Consider the following 20,161-nt stretch of genomic DNA (forward strand, 5'->3'; position numbering starts at 1 on the left):
AGCCAAATAATCATTCAAGGTCACTCGTGGAACAGCAGCATGGGTAGCACAGATGCCCTCCTCTACTTCTGTACCCACCCCACCACTGGGACAGAAAATAATTAAAAGAATCGTTCATAAAATACTTTTTTTTAAAGCCATTGAATAGAAGTAGTTAAATGTAGAAGTACTTTCCACTTAGTGTATCAAATGTGGTGACAAAAATCAGCCTGTAAGGGCCGGCCCGCTGGCACAGTGGTTAAGGTCACACAATCCGCTTCTCGGGGGCCTGGGGTTCGCCGGTTAGGATCCCGGGTGCAGACATGGCACCGCTTGGCAAAAGCCATGCTTTGGTGGTGTCCCACCAAAGGCGTCCCACGTATAAAGTAGGGGAAGACGGGCATGGATGTTAGCTCAGGGCCAGTATTCCTCAGCAAAAAGAGGAGGATTGGCAGTACTTAGCTCAGGGCTAATCTTCCTCAAAAAAAAAAAAAAATCAGCCTGTAAAACTAACAAGTAGACATAAGTCTTAAGAGCTGTCTGGGTGGGTGCTTTAATATCTGATTACTTGGGGTCTAATAAGAAATGGTCGATAAAATGTCCTTCTGCAGAGAGACTACAGAGGTAAAGCACACCATCTATTGACTTCCAAATGGCTGCTAGCAGTTCTCTGAGAATTCAGTACAATCAGCTGGGAAACATTTACACCAGGTCCTTCCAAGGCTGGGATGTACAAGGGACCATATGGCCCCAGCAGAACACTTCAAACAGGCAGCTGTATAGCTATAATTAAATCTGTAGTAGTCATGCTATTATTTATTTAGCAGATTTTTTTTAACGTACCCTTCACTGAGGTCTCTGAGAACATGCACCAAATTAGAACAATAGAAAATACTGAAGAAGCAGAAAAAGAGAATGGAGGGGGAAGTAAAGTTCTGACACAAAAGCTGGCAACAGCCATACAAAAATTTCCCTGAGAGGTTCTTCACCAGTACCTGGTGGGCTCTGAGCACCAGGAGGTTATGATCACTTTACTGACGTGAATATTGAGCCCGAGGGTCTGTTCACTCCTTTGTTCCGTGGAACACTCCAGTGCTAAAATCTACCTCTTTTTTGAATTTTGAATTTCTGAATCCCCATGCACCACTCATTTGACATTCATCAAATCAGAAAATCTTTAAAGAACTCAAAGACCATCTAGTCCAATTTCCCATCCAACGACTATATTCCTAACCTATAGCCATCTGCTTCTTCTTGAACATCATAGTGAAAGAAAAAGCATTGAACTCAAGAGTTAATTCAACTGTCACCTCTGCCCACTTCCCAGCCCCTGGCAGAATTCATACTCCCTTGTCTGGGCTAAGACATCCACCACCGAACATTGTTTACAGATTTGTCTCAAAGCCTATGTAATCAGAACCCCTAAAAGGCAGAGACTGTGTCCTATTCATTTTTGCAGTCCTGATACCTAATACAATGTTTAGTGCAAAGGAGGACTTAGTTAAAGCTTCATAAATAAATTACAAGTAAAGCTCTATTTCCTATCAAATTCATCCTTATATTAAAGAAAAACTGCCTCCACGAAACATGCACCTGCTATCACAAGTTTATGTCTAGAGCAACAGACAGTAATCTATTCTCGACAGATGGCAAGGCAACCTTCATGAGCTTCCTGCCCCTCAGACTCCCATCTCCAGAAGTCATGGATGAGTTACTTCAATTCTTCTTCTTAGGTTAGTGTTCAGGCATCTCACCATCCTAGTCACCATAACCACACCCCCTCAACTGTTTTTGAAAAATAGGTACCTTTGAAAAGGCTAAATCTGATGAAAGTCATAAACTTTCCGTCCAAATAAAGTAGAATTTTTCATATTATTCACTTCATGATTTGAATTTACATAATTTACCTTTATTCTTGTCAAATTCTTTATGGTTTCAGCCTGTTAAGATCATTCTCGATCTTAATACGATTATTTAAAATTTAGACAACTAACCTTGTCGATTTTGTGTCCTCTGAGAATCTGATAAGCATGTGTTGTGTCTTAATCCATACTGCTAATAAATCCATTCGGCAGGGCAGTATAAGCTGAAAACTGCCATGGCATAAGAAACTCCTTCCATATTTAAATTAGAGACAAATCCATATACTTTGAGTACAACTGTTCTCTAGCCAAGAACCCTGTGATGGTCACACGGCCCTCAGTTCATCCAAGTGCTTACAACAACATCATCATGGATTCAATGGATGCCTTACTACAATCAAGTGGCCTGCTCAGAAAAGAAAATGTGGTATACAAATATATTTATGCTCTTCTATTCAACATATATAGCAATGATTTAGATCACAGTTTGGCAAACTTTTTCTTTGAAGGGTCAAATTAGGCTTTGCAGGCAACATACAGTTTCTGTCATATGTTCCTTTTTTTAAAAAGACAACTCTGTAAACCTGTAACCACTCTTAGCTTGCCAGCCATACAAAAACAGGCAACCGTCAGGCTATAACCCACGAGCCATAGTTTGCCAGACATCATCTCTTCAACTTTGAAGCAAATGGCCTATTGATGAAGACAAGCATTTAACCGAAAATTAAAATAGGCAATTATTTGATGACAGTTGTGGTAGGTGTCAAAGCACAATTTGCGACAAGAGCTTACAAGAGCAGGCTCTTACCTAGACTGGTGAGTCATAGGAAACTCGCCTGAAGAGGAGAGATTTACAGAGAGATAGCGGGTGAACACCAGTTGCCTGGGCAGGAGGAGCATTTCAGTCAGAGGATATAGCATGTGCAAAGGGCTCAAGGCAAGGGGGAGAATACCATATTAGTGAGCCTGAAAGAACACTTGTGTGGTCAGAGAAAAGTTGGCATGGGAGAGAACCTTGCAAAATGACTTTGGAGAGGGACATCAGGTAGGATAGTGCAGGACCTTGAAGCCATGCTCAGGATGCTGAGCTCATCACAAAGGCAATGAGTGGCTACCAAACGGTTTTAAGCCATGAGTGACACCCTCTGTACACTCCTTCAATGTGAAGCTTTCTTATATGATCTATATACCCCTGCAGTGCTTTATGAGCTTTTTTTTTCCCTTCTCCTTCTTCTCCCGAAAGCCCCCCAGTACATAGTTTTATATTCTAGCTGTAGGTCCACCTGACTGTACCTTGTGGGATGCCGCCCCAGCATGGCCCATGCGTGGTGCCATGTCCGCGCCCAGGATCCAAAACGGCAAAACCCTGGGCTGCCGAAGTGCAGCGCGTGAACTTAACCACTTGGCCATGGGGCCGGCCTCCTTTATCAGCCCTTTACATTCTCAGATTTTAAAATCATAATGGTTTGTATAAATGTAAAAATAATTCTTAACGTACTACTATAGACTGCCTAGTGGCTTGTTACTTTCAGGAAAGAAGAGAAGAAAGAGAAAACACTACCACTACAAAATTTCACCTGTATACGCCTATGGAAACAATTTAATATAGAATCATTCTAAATTAAGATCTATTCTAATAAAAATTCTAAAATTTTTTAAATTGTGGTCTATTTTGCTTTCTCTTGAACCATTCCAACAATTAAAAAGACATTGCTTCGCTTACTTTACTTGTGCCATTTTCCCAACTGCTTTGTTCCATAGTTTATCCTATTCCTCTATTCACAAGGTGGCAGGAGGTGGGGAAAGAGAAGCAATATTTTTTAAGCACCTAATTAATCTGTGCCTGGTTTACTTCACATACATTATCTCATTTCATTCCCATAAGAACATGAAAGATAAGTTTTTACCCACTTTTTTTAAGACTCAGAGACATTAAGTACCTGTTCAAGATCACCCAGCTAGTAAGGAGATAAGCGAGGATTTAACCCAACATCTTCAGGATTATAAAATCCAGGCTTTTCTATGACATCAAGCAAAACAGTTCCTATTATTCAGAAAACTCTGAAAGGACTCTGACTCTTCTATTCCTTTGATTTAAATTCTTGTCTCTTATTCTTTCCACACTGAGACATTCCAAGCTGGGAGTTTAGATCAGGAAGACACAGCTAAAATGAGACAATATAAATATAGCCCATAGTATGGTTTAGACCATGAAGGAAGAGATTAGGAAACATAAATGCATAGAAGCATATAGCCCTACTGTAACAATAGAGAAGGGAGAATCTTTTAAAAGCTATTTTCATTTATTCTTGTATTTTTTATTTCAATAAAACCTGTGTGTTGCACTACTTCAACACATCTTTTAAAAATGAAAAACCATAGAGAATTTTTATAAGTATAATTGGAAACCAAAATGTGACATGAATCCAAGTCTTTCAAAAGAATTAATTGCACTCCACTCCCTTAGCAGGACTTCATTCGGGGAGTTCCACAAAGACATGTGGGCACAGGAACAACCCACCATCATCCAAAGAAAATCTCTTCATGACACATTTTTACAGATGTTTTCATAACGTCCTGATGAAAAAAGTTACTCCATGAGAATGCCTCACTTTGAAAAAGAGTTTCACAACTATTGGGAGTAGTCGCTGCAGTTCTTATTTTTCTAAACAAGATCTTCCTTCCAGAGCGCAGTGTCTGGGGATGGCCTCTAGGAGACCACAATTCAACAAGGCAATAAATTATGCACCTAGTTTTTCTTCATACAGCCTCAATGTAGAGGCTACTTACTGAAATTTCTGGAATTCCCCTTGCTTATTTCACGGTATCACAATTAAGCTCATATTGAAACAGACTGTATACCTAAGTTTCACTTGCGAAACCATGAGTAATGCAATCAAAGACACCATGAGGAAAGAGAACCATTTCGTCTCTGACCAGAAGGTTTTTCTGAAACAAGTCATACTAAGACACAGCTAGATTTCAACTTGACTTGTTCTTTTTCATTTTCAATAATATACTTGGATCTTTACCATGCTGTCCCAGAAATTTAAACTATAAGAAAAATGTATAAGTGAAACAGAGTTATAATAATGCATAGAACTAGTAAATTCAATAATAAATCCCATTCAATGATAAATCTTTTCCGAGTTTGATTTGCCTAACTCCTAATTACACACAAAGTGAAGGAGCTCATGCCTAAAAGTAAAATGTTGGCTAGTCCATGATTTGAAATGTGCTATGCTTGAGAAAACTTAGTAATACCATTTCATCTTGCAATGGAACATCTTCCTGTGCTGACAGTTGGTTTTTCCAACATGTCCTTGTGATACACTACACTTTGTTTTAAATAAAGAAAAAAAAAAGATTTGATGTTTTCTTTAAACTATGTCAATCAGCCAGTTAACTACATTCACTGAGCTTTCATTATGAGAAAAATGTGTAAATGGATTTTAACAAATGAAAGAGCAAACTATATTTGAAATGTTAGCATTTACATGATTGTCCTAGCTGAAAAAAATTTTTTTAATGTATGAGATGGGCAGGAATGTGCATTTCGAGCAACTGGTTAACCTAATGAAACACTCTGTCAGTGATCACGACAAGAAATACTAATTTTTAAAGTCACCAAACTGAAAAGATAAGATAATAACAATACTCTGAGAAATCACCTTTCTCTGAGAAACTCTCATAGTCATTTTCTCAGCCTTTTAAAAAAAAAGGTTCTGAGAAAAAGCATAAGTAGAAGGTGATTCTCCCTTTAGTCATCATCATCATTACCATCACAACTAACTCACAAGACTCTTGTCTCTCCTCTCCCTGCTCCCCAGACCCCCTGTCTCCCGAGCCCCTACTCCATAAAGAAGATGAAACAGAAGATAAAAGACAATAAAAAACAAATGAGAAGTGACATGAGATGTGACAAATAGCAAGTGTTAGATGGTGTTAGAAATTCAACACAGGAGTAACTAACGTGAGCCAGAATGTTCCAGGATGGATGTATGGAAAATTAGCACTTGAGTTAGGTCTTGAAGTAAAAGTAGAATTTAAAAAAGTAGAAAGGAAAAGAGACATTTTGGTCCAACAGAAATGTGCATGAAACAATATTCATGCAAGGACAATCAGATACATTTCATTTGAGTGCAGGTAGAGCACAGGAGGGCAGAAGTTAAGAGCATGAAACCCAAAGAGACAAATGAGCAACGTACATTTGAAAGGCAAGGAATGAGATCAAAAATAAAATTGACTTCCATCCTACCCAATCTTACTGCAAAACAAAACCAAAAATAAAAAGCAGAAGCACCTTCAAATAAAGAAAATAATAGTCGTAATTAAGATTTGTATAATATTTTAAAGTGTAGTAAACACTTTCTTTTTCACACAGCAACCCTGTGGAGAAGGCAGTTCAGACTGAATTACGATACCTGTATTATGAATCAGGAAACTAGGTTCAGAGGAGATAAGGTTTAACATGCTTGTCTTCAAAGCTATTCCTGAGATCAGTTTAATGAAAAAGTTCAATAATAATTGCTTTTTCCTCTTATAAGAAAAAAATGTGAAGGCTATAATATGTATATCTATCAGACTTCATCACCTAGAGGTGAAAATATCTATAGTGAGGATGAATATGGAACAGCGTGAAAGTGAAGGAACCATGGGTGATTCAGTAAGGCACTCATCCGCATCCGTAAATCCAGGGAGCACACACTGTGGTCCGTGGACAAATTAACTAGCTAACTGATCTAATTTGGCTAATTCTACAACTAACTCTAATTACGAAAAACAAAAATTAACATTGAAATCTTGTTGTATTTCATCAAATTTGGGAGATTTGCGGCCATTATTTCAAAGAATTTTAAGTCACTATTTTTCATTTATTGAATAAACCAAGTCAATCACTTGTATTGTTAAAGTGCAGATAGTTACAATTCCAATTTACTTCTCCCATTTCTTACCTAACTTTCTCCAAAGAAGAGTGTTTTATTTGGCTAAAACTCTTATCTTCTATTATTTACGCTCTCTAAAATGGAAAAATGTTTCTAAAGTCCCGCGTTTCCCTTTGATTGACAGCCAGCCCACACAGTTATCTTGTCTTTCACTGAACTGCTGCACTTTACTGTCAGCACCACACAGTTTATTTGGTCTCTCCAGTTAGATATAAACTCAGTCTGAGATCATATATTATCCTTTTTTTAATTATATCAGTCTCATCTCATTGACCTCTACTAATAGCACTCAGGGTACGAACACACAACAAACGGTTGGTTCGCTGAGTCTTTAATCACTGTGGCAGCTGAAATATCCCATCACTACAAGACCCTCAAGAATTTTTTTAATTGTTGGCTTATTTAATAGTAATTCTGGTGACTAGCCTATTCAGCATGACATGTGCCTCAAGGACAAAGCGAAGGCCAGTAACTATCAATCTGACACCTGGGGCTTGGGACCTAAAAAAGATCCTAATCCAAATAGGCAGAATTCTTGTACTCATTAGGAGTAGAGGCTCCAGGGTCAGAATGCAGGTCTACCAATAAAATGCTATTTAACTTCGGGAAAATTACTTAATCTCTTTGTGCCTCAAATTTGCCAATATGTAAAATACAGTTGATAGTACCAACCCCAAAGCATTAGTGTAAATGTGCCCAATCCATATTAGTTGTTAATTATTGTTAATTATTCTTTATAGAGGAATAGAATTGATACTATCAGGTAGAGCCACTGAATGATGGACAGTGCAGCTGATTTTGAAGTTCAAAGCTATCACAATTGCTCCCTATACAAGCTTGGTTGTTTTCATTTCAGTTCAGTCTTAGGAAGTAAAACCAGATCGTGGGTGGAAACACATCGAGAAATCAGGATGCTCTGCTGGTGACTGATAAAGTCATGAGATTGTGGTGAGGCAAATAAATCAACTAGCCACTGGATCAATCAGACAAGTGAGCTAGAAACAGTGGGAAGCCCTTCTCTTTCTGAAGAAGAGCAAGAAAAGCTTCCTCCCATGGCATGGCCTCTTCATAAATCCACTCTGCAGAGGTTCCCTGTTGAGAGGGAAATAGAGAAGCAGCACAATCTGCAAATCCTCTCCAACATGTAACGGATGGTTCACTGATCTTTTTGTCATCCCAGATGACAACACTCTTTCAAAGCTCCCAATAAAGTGCTTCCACATAAGGTATAAACTTTTTATTTAACTAACTTCATAATCTGAATGTCAGTTCACTCAGAATTCTCTTGAGGGTGGGGGAGGGGGAAGGAAGACGATCAGAGCCAAGCAGCAAATGTGCTGAATACTGCTTCAAAGAGAACACTTAGCCAACTCTTCTTGCAATTTTCCCTTTTGTTCCAAATGCTGACCACCAAGAAGGGCTCTTGAGATGAAGCCATTTTGGGTTGCCAAGGAAATTTCCACAAAGCCTGAAGGATTTCTCTCAGAGCTGGGAACAGCAACACCTTTAGCAGAAGCAAAAGAAACATACAGGTGGCCAAGTCTAATGCCACCGCCCTTTCACCTCCTTACCTCAGAATACGGGCAGATTAGTCAGCTCAGAGATCCAATTAGACCAGGAGAATAAATCCAGTTTTAGCCTCGATATTTTAAGCTCTGAAAAAAGCCCCAAAGTGATCTGAGAGGCAGATGCTAGTGACTGAGATTCTTTTCACTTCAACTGAGTCGCTAAGCTTTCAGTGGAGTGAATCTTAAAGGAGAAACTCAAATCTGACTGGCAAACAGCATCCGAGCAGTGAAGGAGGATTTATCAAAGTCTTTAAAAGATCTAGGACACAAATTGGCATAATCTTTTGGGAAGGTAATTGGCAATATGCAGTGACCCGGCAATTCTGCTTATAAAAATTTCTCCTCCAGGAATTCTTACAAAAGAATGCAAAAAAAATTACAATAAGGATATTCCTTAAAGGCTTGTTTGTAATTACAAAGAAATGAAAATAACTAAATATCTATTAATAGAAGATTATTTAAATAAAATATGATTCATGTTTACTACATATAGCCTGTAAGAAAAATAAGGTAGACGTCCACGGTATTCTGTTGGGTTTAAAAAAATCTAGCGACAGAACAATGTGATCCCATTTGTATTTTATATAAATATGTATTTAAGTTTTTATGCATAGAAAAAGTCTAGAAAACTCTACATCAAACTGCTAATAGTGGTTATTTTGATGTTGAGAATTTGTGAACATTCACTCTCTATCTTATTCACTTTTGCTCTGTTTGAATTTTTACAGCAATTTTGTACACTTTTATCAGGAAAAAAATAAAGTTTTAAAAAATACTATAGATAATAACATGTTATTACAGCAGGTAAGAAACGATTCCATGTATATATTTACAACTATTATAAACGTTTTTTAGAGTATTCGTGGTAAAGTATTGCTACTTTCTGGTTTTGTAACAATTTGCCACTTCCAAAAGGAAAAAAAGTTGTGTTTTTTTTTTAATGAGGTTTTGGTCAGAAGTAGGTTATATATGACATGAGAGGAGACATCCATCAAAGATAATTGTCGACAATATTCTACTACTCTCTGCAACATATTCTAAATATATGTGTGGTGTTGCAATACAGGCAGAATGCTACTTATTGAAAAGAGAAAAAAAGTGACATCAGATATAAAACATGTCAGTTAATTATTTAAGACACGGAAAACCTGCCATCCCTTTTATTAAATGTCAGATACAGGAATGCCCTGCAAGGCTCCTGGAGTTCAATTCTTCCACAGGTACAGGTAGGAGTGTGACTCAGGACCCCCACTTGGCTGCTCTGTCCACCTCCTGCTCACCCTGATGCTCCTTTCTGAACCATAACGACCAAGATGTTTGTCACTGTCACTGTCCCTCAGAGAGGCCTCCAGGGAAGTTTTCATGAGTCATGTGTTTTCCCGGGGTCACACGTCAGATGTCAGCCAAAAGTAACATCAAAAAGAGCACTGCTGGTATAGATACTGTCACTCAAAAGCTCAACCTCACTACTTTGGTGACCGACATCCACTTCTAGCATGTTAAAATATTTAATTTTTATTAACATTTATTAATTAATAATTTAATCTAGTTAATAGTACACGGGAAAGATTTTAACACGGAAACTTTTTTTCTTTCTTACAATACTTCTATGGAACAGAAGAACTTCCTTTGCTGATAGGAATAAGGTCTCGATGTCTATGGTGAATACTAAGAAACTGGCTGTTGGGTGTGTAGAGCTCTCAGCTTTTGGTGCTCATCCAGTGTTTAATTACAGGAACACCACCAGATGATCCAGAACATTGGCCAATTCCTCCATCCTATCACACACATACTCCATGATCTTTTTTAAATGTAAATCAGGACACATAACTCTGCAGGTAAAACTCCTAAAATGGTGTCTCGTTGCACTTAGAATAAAATTATAAGGTCCCCTGTGTACTTCTCTGGCCTCACTCACCTCTGCATACCTGCTCCCTTTGCTCCAGCCACTTTGGATTTTTTTTCTTCATTCTATTTCTGGAATACACCACACGCATTCCCACCTCAAGACTTTACCCTTGCTTTTTGCTCAGCCTGGAAACCTCTTCCCCCAGCTCTTCTCCTCTCTGGCTAAACCTCTTACCTAAAACAGCTTTCCTGTACCTCTCCACATTACCCTCCTGTATTTTCAAAATAATAACTACTACTGTGTGAAATTATTCTATTCATTTGTTTCTTTGTTTTTATTGTTTATTGTCTGTCCCCAAAAGCACAGAAGCTCCCTGAGTCAAAGAGTTATCTGTCTCATTCACCTCTGGAACCCTACGACCAAGAACACTTTCTAGCACAGAATACACTTTTTGAATGAATGAATGAGTTCAGACCATCGTAGCATAGAGTTATGGGGTGATTTAGAAGTTCAAATTTATTGCACTTCACTGTTACTTAAAACCATGGTTCTAAATTTTATAAGACCCCTCGTTTTCTTACCGGAAAACACAAGATAGAGCAGTTTACCTCAGACAGGTTATCTGCTCCATTTTCAAGCTGACATACAACTTGTTTTTAAAGGAACGCTAGACTTTTGATCCAGATATACAGCTTTCAAGGGAGAACAGCATTATGAAAATGGGAAAATTCAACTGTCACCTTTTGAATTGGGACACAGGTTCAAGAACACAAGTTCTTGAAGTCAGCATGAACATCAGTGCTTGTCAAACACTACAAATAACCACTGGTTGTTAATTCTTTAAGAAGATGGGAGAAGGAAGCTACATGAAGTCCAATTTCCTGTAGAAAGGGAAAAGACGGTGACAAACATCAGTTTTGCTAATTATCTAAGCAGGAAGCTAATGCCCTTTGAAAGGGGCTCCAAAGATAATCATTGCAATGGCTACCCTAGTTCCCATCAGGGACCCTGGGCTGAAGGAAAGCTGTAACCACTGAACCACAGGGAAGCTCACTGCAGTACCAAAACTGCAGTGACTAACGACATCTAAAGACTGTAACCACCTCCTCACAACATGCCTTTGTTCTCAGGTTTTCACAGATGTGATTCCATTCGGAGCACTCCCTACTCCGGTCCCTGAAAACACACTAACGACAAGTATTATAACTTCGGAAAACAGGAGCCTTTCTTAGCCTCTGCACCTCCTCTGAGGAGTGGAGCGAGACCACCCCATATTCAGTGTAAATTAAAGAGTTTTCTGGCTGAGCTGTGAGAAAGAAAAAGAGGTGCTATTGTGCTTTTCTGTCACTGTGCATATGAAATAGCTACTATGCTAAGAGAAGCTTTATGTGAGCCTGAGGACAGAAACCTTCAAAACTATGAAAAAGCCATCTTAGCTGAATTTAGTTGACTCACTCGTATATTACATACGTGTAGGGAAAGGATTAGGGGTCATTCCATCACTAAATGTTTCTTTCTAGATTTCACTTTAAGGCAGTCACAGCTTATCAATCTCAAACTTATACATGGCTTTAATGGTTTCATCCTCCTACTCTCTGACAAAATATTTAAATTCAGGTCTATTTCTGCAAAAGACCAAGACTTTGAAAATAGAAATCAAGACAGCCAAGCATATTTAAAGACAATAGGCAATAGATAGTGCTAAAAATGATTACAATCCACTTTAGAAATTAACCTTAGGTCAATTCCACCAGGAGACCTAAGGATAGATGCCCAGATAAGTTAGCTATATAATGAGTATCATGGAAGTGACAATCAGATAAGAAGTTACAAGGTTATGTGAGCCCTAAGTGTCTCCCTGAGAATCTGCAAGGTGTTTCTACATCTACTGCATCCACTGCAGTCTACAGACTGCAGCTTCACTTAAGGTTGGTCATGTAATCATGAGATGTTACTGCATTATTGATAAACCTGAAAAAACAGTCAAGCCCTTTTAAAGTCATCATACCACTTAGCACAGTACTTCCACTTGAGTTAAAGCTAAGAGGCAAAATGAGGAGAAAGATTTTCTTATCCTTACAGCTGATTCCACACTCACATGAAAATTAGAACTAAACCCACTGCATCTATAAGCACCCATTGCAGGTGTAAATTTTTAAAAGAACAGAAAGGAATAAAAGAGATAGAAAACAAATCAATCTAAGGTAATTGGGAAAGATAGCTGGATAATCAAGAAAAAAATCCCCCATAGCAACACAATAGAAGAGATTATTTATGTAGATTTACAAGCAGATGAGGTCCAGATGTACTTTTTAAAAATCTACTTCTCCCCAGGTGTTTTTCTGCTTAATAAATATAACATCCAAGTTGGAATATTGTTGTAGCATTGAATCACCTAAATTTTGGCTATGCTTTTCTGCTGTTAACTATTTTGAGCTATTTCTCAAGAAGGCAGCCGCTACTGAAATCATAAGTACATAGGCTTGGCACAGCCAGAGAGAAAAAGTGTAGTCCACAGATTTGTTTCTTCTGTTTTCCCAAAACAGAATCTCATAAAAAATATGCCCTCAAATTTTGTCACTATGTAGCTGTCAGAAAGAGAAATTCTGCTCCTCTTCATAACTCTGAACATTAAACCCACTTCTTGTGCTACTGGGAAGTTATATAGCTCCAGGAAGTGGTGAGGCACCATCGCAACTGTTCAAATTGTATCCAAGCAGAATAATCAGTCAATCAGAAGCTTCAGTTCCAGTTGGATGGAAGTTTTTTGGGCCAACTTGGAAAAGCATACAGAACAAGTTTGACTTTACTGCCAAGATCATTTCCAGGACATTGGCTAATTAATTATAAAAGCTTTTTCAAAACAAATTTGAGCCTGGCAATCTTTTTTTCCTACTCAAACAGAGAAAAAAACAGGTTAAAAAATAAAAGCCTGCATTTATTGGATTTTTTGCCATAGCTTCATCTTCTTTGCAAGTCCATATTCTTCTTCTCACCCTAAAATGGTCCAGGAGCTTTTGTATTTTAAGTTACTAAAATACGAAGTATAGAACTGGAAACATTCGTTTGAATTCCTACTCTATCTTTGGTTGTAGAAGAGATCATGGGTCAGTTACAAAGCTTCTCTTCAGACTCTTTGGTGGGAAGCAAAGAATGGAGTTTCTTCCTCTTTCAGGGATGAATAGCTCATTGGATTAACTATGGCTACTGTAATAGATCCAGTGTAGATGGAGAAATGCTCTTATAACGATATACTCATCAACCTTCACTTTCTAACTTTGAAAACAAAAGGAACAAAACTCTTGAATTAAATCTTCCTGGTTTCATCTTAACATGAACCTTGATGAATACAAAATGTTAGTGATTGGCATCAAAGATTCTGGTTTTAAGGACCAGAATCACACAGGTTTTATATCAAAACCACACTCCAAAATCATAATGTTCCAACATATTTCTTCTAACACTGGAATACATAATATCTTATGTAATATACATCTTAAAACCGTCAAATTTCTTCTGAATGTGCCCAGATATGAAGATACCCAAGATGGTAAGACATTTCTCTCAGCCAGCATTTACCAGCTGCTTTATTGGCAAATTCCTGGCAAGAAAAGAACTGTCCCTAATAAAAGAAGTTTTCCTCAAAACCCCTGTCAATCAGATCTTCCTAACTCTGCCTTATCCAGTATCAAGGGCACTGCCTCATCCAGTGTCAAGACCCCTGGCAAACCTCATAATCAGAACGTTGCTTGGTAAACACTGAATGGAGCCAAAATGTGCCAAAGAGTTTTTAGGGCAATTCTCAACAAGTTCTAGTGGATTGAGTTTTCCCATTTCCCCTACTGGTAGGTAATTACCAATGTATCTAATATTTAAACGATCTTCTCCTTCATCATTTCAAGAGGTAGGCAAATGGAAGTGAGGAGAGCTATCCATATTAGCACATGAAGGGAGAGCAGCTCTAGGAGTCAAGAATTAATCTCTCGATGTAAAGGGGGAGGTAATTAGGCCTGACCAAAGCAGAGTGTCCCTCTTCTGGGGAATGCAAATAAATTAAGATGAGAAGGATAACATCAGATTTCAGAGAATCTTAAAAGTCAGCTACAGAATTCTGAATTTAACTCGACAGGAAGCCATTAGAAGCTTTTGATCCAGGAGAGAAATATGAGGGCAATAATATGAAAAGCATATTGAATTGGGAGAAAATGGAGACAAAGGATTAGTTCCAAAGTTTTTTCTAGCAATCTAGTCTGAGACGATGATGGCCCTGTTAGGGTGCTGCTGGGGAGAAGGAGAAGGAAGAAAAAATACGGAAGCCATTTCACAAGAAAGAGCATAATTTCATCTATCCTATACTTTTTAGAATTCTCCAATACCTATAAACCTCTGTCACTACTATAAGTGCTTCCAGTTGAAAAGGAACATTGTCATAAATAAGGCTTCATTGCCTTAGGAATACATAATTCAGATTTCTGTATTTATTCAGGTAGAATTTTCACCCAATTAGTCCAAATAACTGGGTTTTTTTAAAATGCAAAGTGCAAAATTATACCTACTCACCATTTTTCTTTTCTCTCTTTTTTTTTTTAAAGATTTTATTTTTTTTCTTTTTCTCCCCAAAGCCCCCCGGTACATAGTTGTATATTCTTCGTTGTGGGTCCTTCTAGTTGTGGCATGTGGGACGCTGCCTCAGCGTGGTTTGATGAGCAGTGCCTTGTCCACGCCCAGGATTCGAACCAATGAAACACTGGGCCGCCTGCAGCGGAGCGCGCGAACTTAACCACTCGGCCACGGGGCCAGCCCCCCTACTCACCATTTTTCTATTTTCAAGCCCAGATACCTACTCAACTGAGAAAATGGCTGAGTTTCTACCATATTCTTTTCAAAAGAAAGCAAATTGAGATTCAAAACCTAACTGTACTTCATTTCAAATAGGCTACTTACTGTATGTTTTAATAGACAGACAAAACAAAAAATATACAGCTAACAAGATGAACTATCATCACCTTTGCCTAAAGTATCCCCCAAAAGTTAACAATTGCCAGCATTTCTTAGCCCTTTATAATAGTTTATCAATGCACCTTTTCATAAATTAGCTCATTTAATCCTCACAATAACCCTGAGGTAGGGATTGTTCTTACTATTTTGAAGTTGAGACGACTACAGCTCCAAGATTTAAATTCCCAAGAGAATACATCTGTAAGGGCAGGAGTCAAGGTTTTAATTCTTATCTTCTGAACTTCAAATCGCTTCACATACTGCTTCCCCTTCCCTCAGAGAAAGCACAGAAACTCCCATCGACACATATTGGTTCATTTTAAGTTAGGGAACCATCATTTCTAATCTTTTCCCAGTATCTTCTAGATGTACCTTTAGTCTTACATTTTAAAGAAGCAAGAATTCTTTGCTTACCTGGTCCTTCTCTGGTTTATCAGAAATGTCATTCAGACTGGAGGAAGTGAGATTCCTATGGGTCATGGCTGGGCTACCTGGAAAAACAAAAGTGAACCCTAATTAAAGACTTCTTATCAAAAACACAAAGACTTTGGTTGTTTACTTGATAAACACTAGTAGATGATGATGGGCATGGTGATGATGCTTTACCTATGTTAGGATTCTCTTGAAGAGGGTTCCAGAGTCCAGATGGGTGCAAACACAGTTAAATTAAAAATACGTACAATCCCAAATATCACGTTTAAGTCTTACTGACTGGCCCTATTTCAAGATAAGTTAAACTTTGAAAGAAACATCTAAAACAATAAGCATTAAAATAAAGTTACTCCTGGTTTGGTTTGCTTTTTGTCACTGCCCTGTATCTAATCTGCCTGATGTCCTTTCCTCTCCCCATCCCCCGCAGAAAGGGGCTCTTTCCTCCCACCAGCAGAGCTGGCCCCAGGATAAGGCTTGGACCTCCTCTCCCCAGGCCTCTGCAGTCCTTCCCAGGGCACCACTCGCTCTGATCAACCCAAAAAGCCAAATGCATTCTCTTCTCTGGCTAACACTCTAATCAAGAATATTTCTCCTTAGTGGGCATCTGACCCAGAGTCCCCATTCTTTGCCTCAAAGTAGTGTCATCACAGGCTCCCTTACTTTCTGCTTTCCCTTGCCAGACTAAAACAAGCATATCCCTTCTTCCCCTTTAACAGGAAACTTCTCACTCAAGTCAAGGGATGGGTTCCACCAAGAATACGTTATGGGAACCAAACCCTCTGGCAATATAGCTGCTGTAGGTAAAACCCATGGCAATCCGGCCAATGAGTTCAGACACCATTATGTAAGAACAGAGAGGAGGGACGTCTAAAAGAGTGATAGACCAGTTTCGAGTAGACTATGTTAATCAACAGAATACTGAACTTTCATTCTGTGGTTGGACCTGCAATTTCTAGGCTGACTAAGCAAAAGAGTAACTTTTCAAAGCCCTGGTGTTCGACCCAACCCCTTCAGGGTGCTGAGCAATGCATTCATCATTAATCCTCAGTGATCTGACTCAGGCTGGTCTTCACACCAAAAGGACAAGGGTTGAAAAACAAGCACTGAAGTTGGAACACAGCTTCACACTTGCTTCCAAATAATTCTTTAGTTTAACAGACTTTAATTCCTTCAGATCGAAACTTCAACACAATTTTACAAAAGACTAAAATCTACCCCTAATAATTTAAAGTCCATATAACAGCGGACTTTTAAATAATATAATTGTCTTTAACTACTAGATTAGAAAAATCCTAATTGTCTTGAGCTGGCAAGACAGGGTATTTTCTGCTCTGCTGCATTTCATTGAGCAAGCACGGCCTAGATCTCTTAAACCCTTTACCTGGTGCGATGCTTTATTCTAGGAAAATTTGAGAATAGGGCATTTTTCAAAGGAAAGTAACATCTGAAAAACTGCTTTATGAGCAAAATTAAAAGAAACTCTTTGAAGGCCACATTTTCTTCTTTGAATTGCAGCCCAGGTTTCCAGTGTCCACTCAATACAAAAGGTACCAGGTACAAACACGAATGCCCCCAAATAACACAGGGCTTGAAACTAATTGGAAATAGGTATACTTTGCACCTTACATTAAAAAAAAGAAACCAGTTATTTGGACTATCTAGGTGAAAATTCTACCTGAATAAGTAAAGAAATCTGAACTATATATTCCTAAGGCAATGAAGCATCAGCAATCCTAATCATAAGTTAAAAGTAGCTTATGTAAATAAAAAGATAAGACTGATTTCTAATTATAAATCAATTGTATGTAAGTGGCAGTACTGAAATAACTTGAAAGTTTTTCATTAAATAATTTAAATTTCCTGGGCAATACCCTGAACTCATTGATTTACTTTGGAAGCTCTATAAATACTGCAAAAATACATCTCAACCCAAGCACTGTCCTAACTGTTGCAAAGTCTAAATAGGTAGATGCCAAACAACTAAGGTTTTTATTATAATGGTAATGTTGATTGATGTCACAACTCTTCCAAGAATCCTCATATACTGTCTCATCATTTCTCTCATTTCTGAAAGACAGTTATAGTATAGCTATCTATATTTGTACTATATGGGAGGCAGAGAAAGCCACAGATCCAAGGAAGATGCAGGAACCAGATAAGGAAGAGTAGGCCAATGTTAAGAAACAATCAAATCTATTGTCCCTCCTACCCTTATCTGATTCTCATTAATAAAAGTAATACTAACAGCTTCATTCATGTTTAACTTTGCAATACACTGGAAGAATTCAAAAATCAACTTCTGACTATACCCTAAGCAAGATGATAAGCATTCTTCAATCTTCTCCCACCTCCCTCCCTAGCAAACTTCCACCCCTACACCCTAACACCTTGAACAGGACACAAATGCTTTCCAGTGCAGTCATTCCCAAAGTGTGGTCCCCAGACCAATGGCATCAGCATTACCTGAGCACTTGTTAGGAATGCAAATTCTTGGGAGTCACCCTAGACCAACTATATCAAAACTCTGGGTATAACTGCTGGTGGGAATGCAAACTGGTGCAGCCACTATGGAAAACAGTATGGAGATTCCTCAAAAAACTAAAAATAGAACTACCATACGATCCAGCCATCCCACTACTGGGTATTTATCCAAAGAGCCTGAAGTCAGCAATCCCAAAAGTCCTGTGCACCCCAATGTTTATTGCAGCACTGTTTACAATAGCCAAGACGTGGAAGCAACCTAAGTGCCCATCAACAGATGAATGGATAAAGAAAATGTGGTACATATATACAATGGAATACTACTCAGCTGCAAAACAGAACAAAATCATTCCATTTGCAATAACATGGATGGACCTTGAGAGAATTATGTTAAGTGAAATAAGCCAGCGAGAGAAAGATAATCTGTGTATGACTCCACTCATATGAGGAATTTAAAACTATGGACCAAGAACCATTTAGTGGATACCAGGGGAAAGGTGGGGTGGGGGGTGGGCACAAAGGGTGAAGTGGTGCACATACAACATGCCTGACAAACATTAATGTACAATTGAAATTTCACAAGATTGTAACCTATCAATAACTCAATAAAAAAATAATAAAAAAAAATAAAAAATAAAAAAACAATAGAAATGCAAACCAAAACTAAAAAAAAAAAAACTCTGGGTATAGGGCCTAGCAATGTGGGCTTTAACAAACCTTCGAAGTGATTCTGAAGCATGCTAAAGTTTGAGAACCACTGCTCTAAATAAACCAGTTATCTTAACAGGAGAGTGCATCCTGGTCGGAATCTGAATTGAAAAAAACATATATAAATTGAAGTAGCCAGAGGGGTAGTTCTGATAACCGTGCCCTCCTCCAAGCCACTGCTCCAAACTGTCATATCTCAAGCAAATCATTAAATTAGCATCCTGGCCACATAAACACACAAAAAGGATCATACTTGGCTTTTCCTCTAAACCCTCACCTACACAATCAAATAAATAAGTAACTTCGTTTTGGAAACTCATTGTTTAATCAGCCTTTTCCAGAAACACATCACCCACATCACAGAAGACAAGGACAAGAGCCAAAAGAGATTACAAACCAGATTAGATCTGGGAATCAGAAATTTGTGTGTGGCATTTTAGCAAACCCTGGAAGCTGTTACACAACTGGTCCCTAACAAGGTCCTATCATGGATACTTTGCACCTGACATTCAATAAGACACATTGTCAGAATAAGTCAGTGCTTTCTATGTAGAGGTTTGGCCTATAATGTAACCTCATTATACTGCAATCTTGAGTGAGTCGGGGTATGAGAGGAAAATGTCACCTTGTACCAAAAACCTGAAATGCAAGAGTACTCTAAAGCATGCTACTTCTTCTGCAGGTGGCAATTCATTTACTCAAAGCTGTTACTACTAGGCCCTTTCCATCTAAAATCCAGAGCACACAGATGTCTTACAACTGTTCTTGGTCCAAAGAAACTTTGTTTTTTTAAGCTTGATTTTTACAAAAGAAGAAGAAGAACCAGCCTCAAGCGCATAATTATAATTAATTTCCATATCACCATTTTCTTGCCATGAGAAAAAGAAAGCTTTGGAGAATCATATTTTCTAGCAGTTTCACACTATCAAAAACAATTTCATTTTCAAAGCACCGACTTGGCAGGTACATACTGTCTTCTACAACAATTAATTGCATTCTGTACTAAGTTTGAAAATCATTGTTATTCTTTAGCACACATGTAGCAATTCATAAAGTCCTTTGCAATTATATGTATTAGATACAATAAAAAAGGGTGAGGAGAATGTACAGCATAGAAAGAGGATGATATTTAAATGTGTACATAGTAGATAAAAATGTAAATATGTATATAATGCAATGGCACATAAACTCCCCCATCAGCACCTCATACCTTTATAATGAACCAGGAGATAACATAGGAACAAGCTAAAACAAAGATCACCTGGCCTATGAAATAAATTAGTATTTTTATTTTTAATAATAATTAAATAATATTTTTAGCATGAAACATAACTAAGG

The 20,161-nt window shown here is 38.1% G+C and overlaps 1 protein-coding gene across 15 annotated transcripts in view; it reads right to left on the reverse strand.

Moving 5' to 3' along the window:
* Positions 1-20,161, reverse strand: part of SLC4A4 (solute carrier family 4 member 4) — a 396,172-nt gene that overhangs the window by 123,612 nt on the left and 252,399 nt on the right. For all 15 annotated transcript variants that reach the window (XM_070614690.1, XM_070614693.1, XM_070614692.1 and 12 more), the window contains one exon: positions 15,617-15,693. In XM_070614690.1, the coding sequence (XP_070470791.1) occupies positions 15,617-15,693 (77 nt within the window). The remainder of the gene's footprint in view (positions 1-15,616; positions 15,694-20,161) is intronic.

Source organism: Equus przewalskii, chromosome 3, assembly GCF_037783145.1.
Source record: "Equus przewalskii isolate Varuska chromosome 3, EquPr2, whole genome shotgun sequence".
Classification (NCBI taxonomy): domain Eukaryota; kingdom Metazoa; phylum Chordata; class Mammalia; order Perissodactyla; family Equidae; genus Equus; species Equus przewalskii.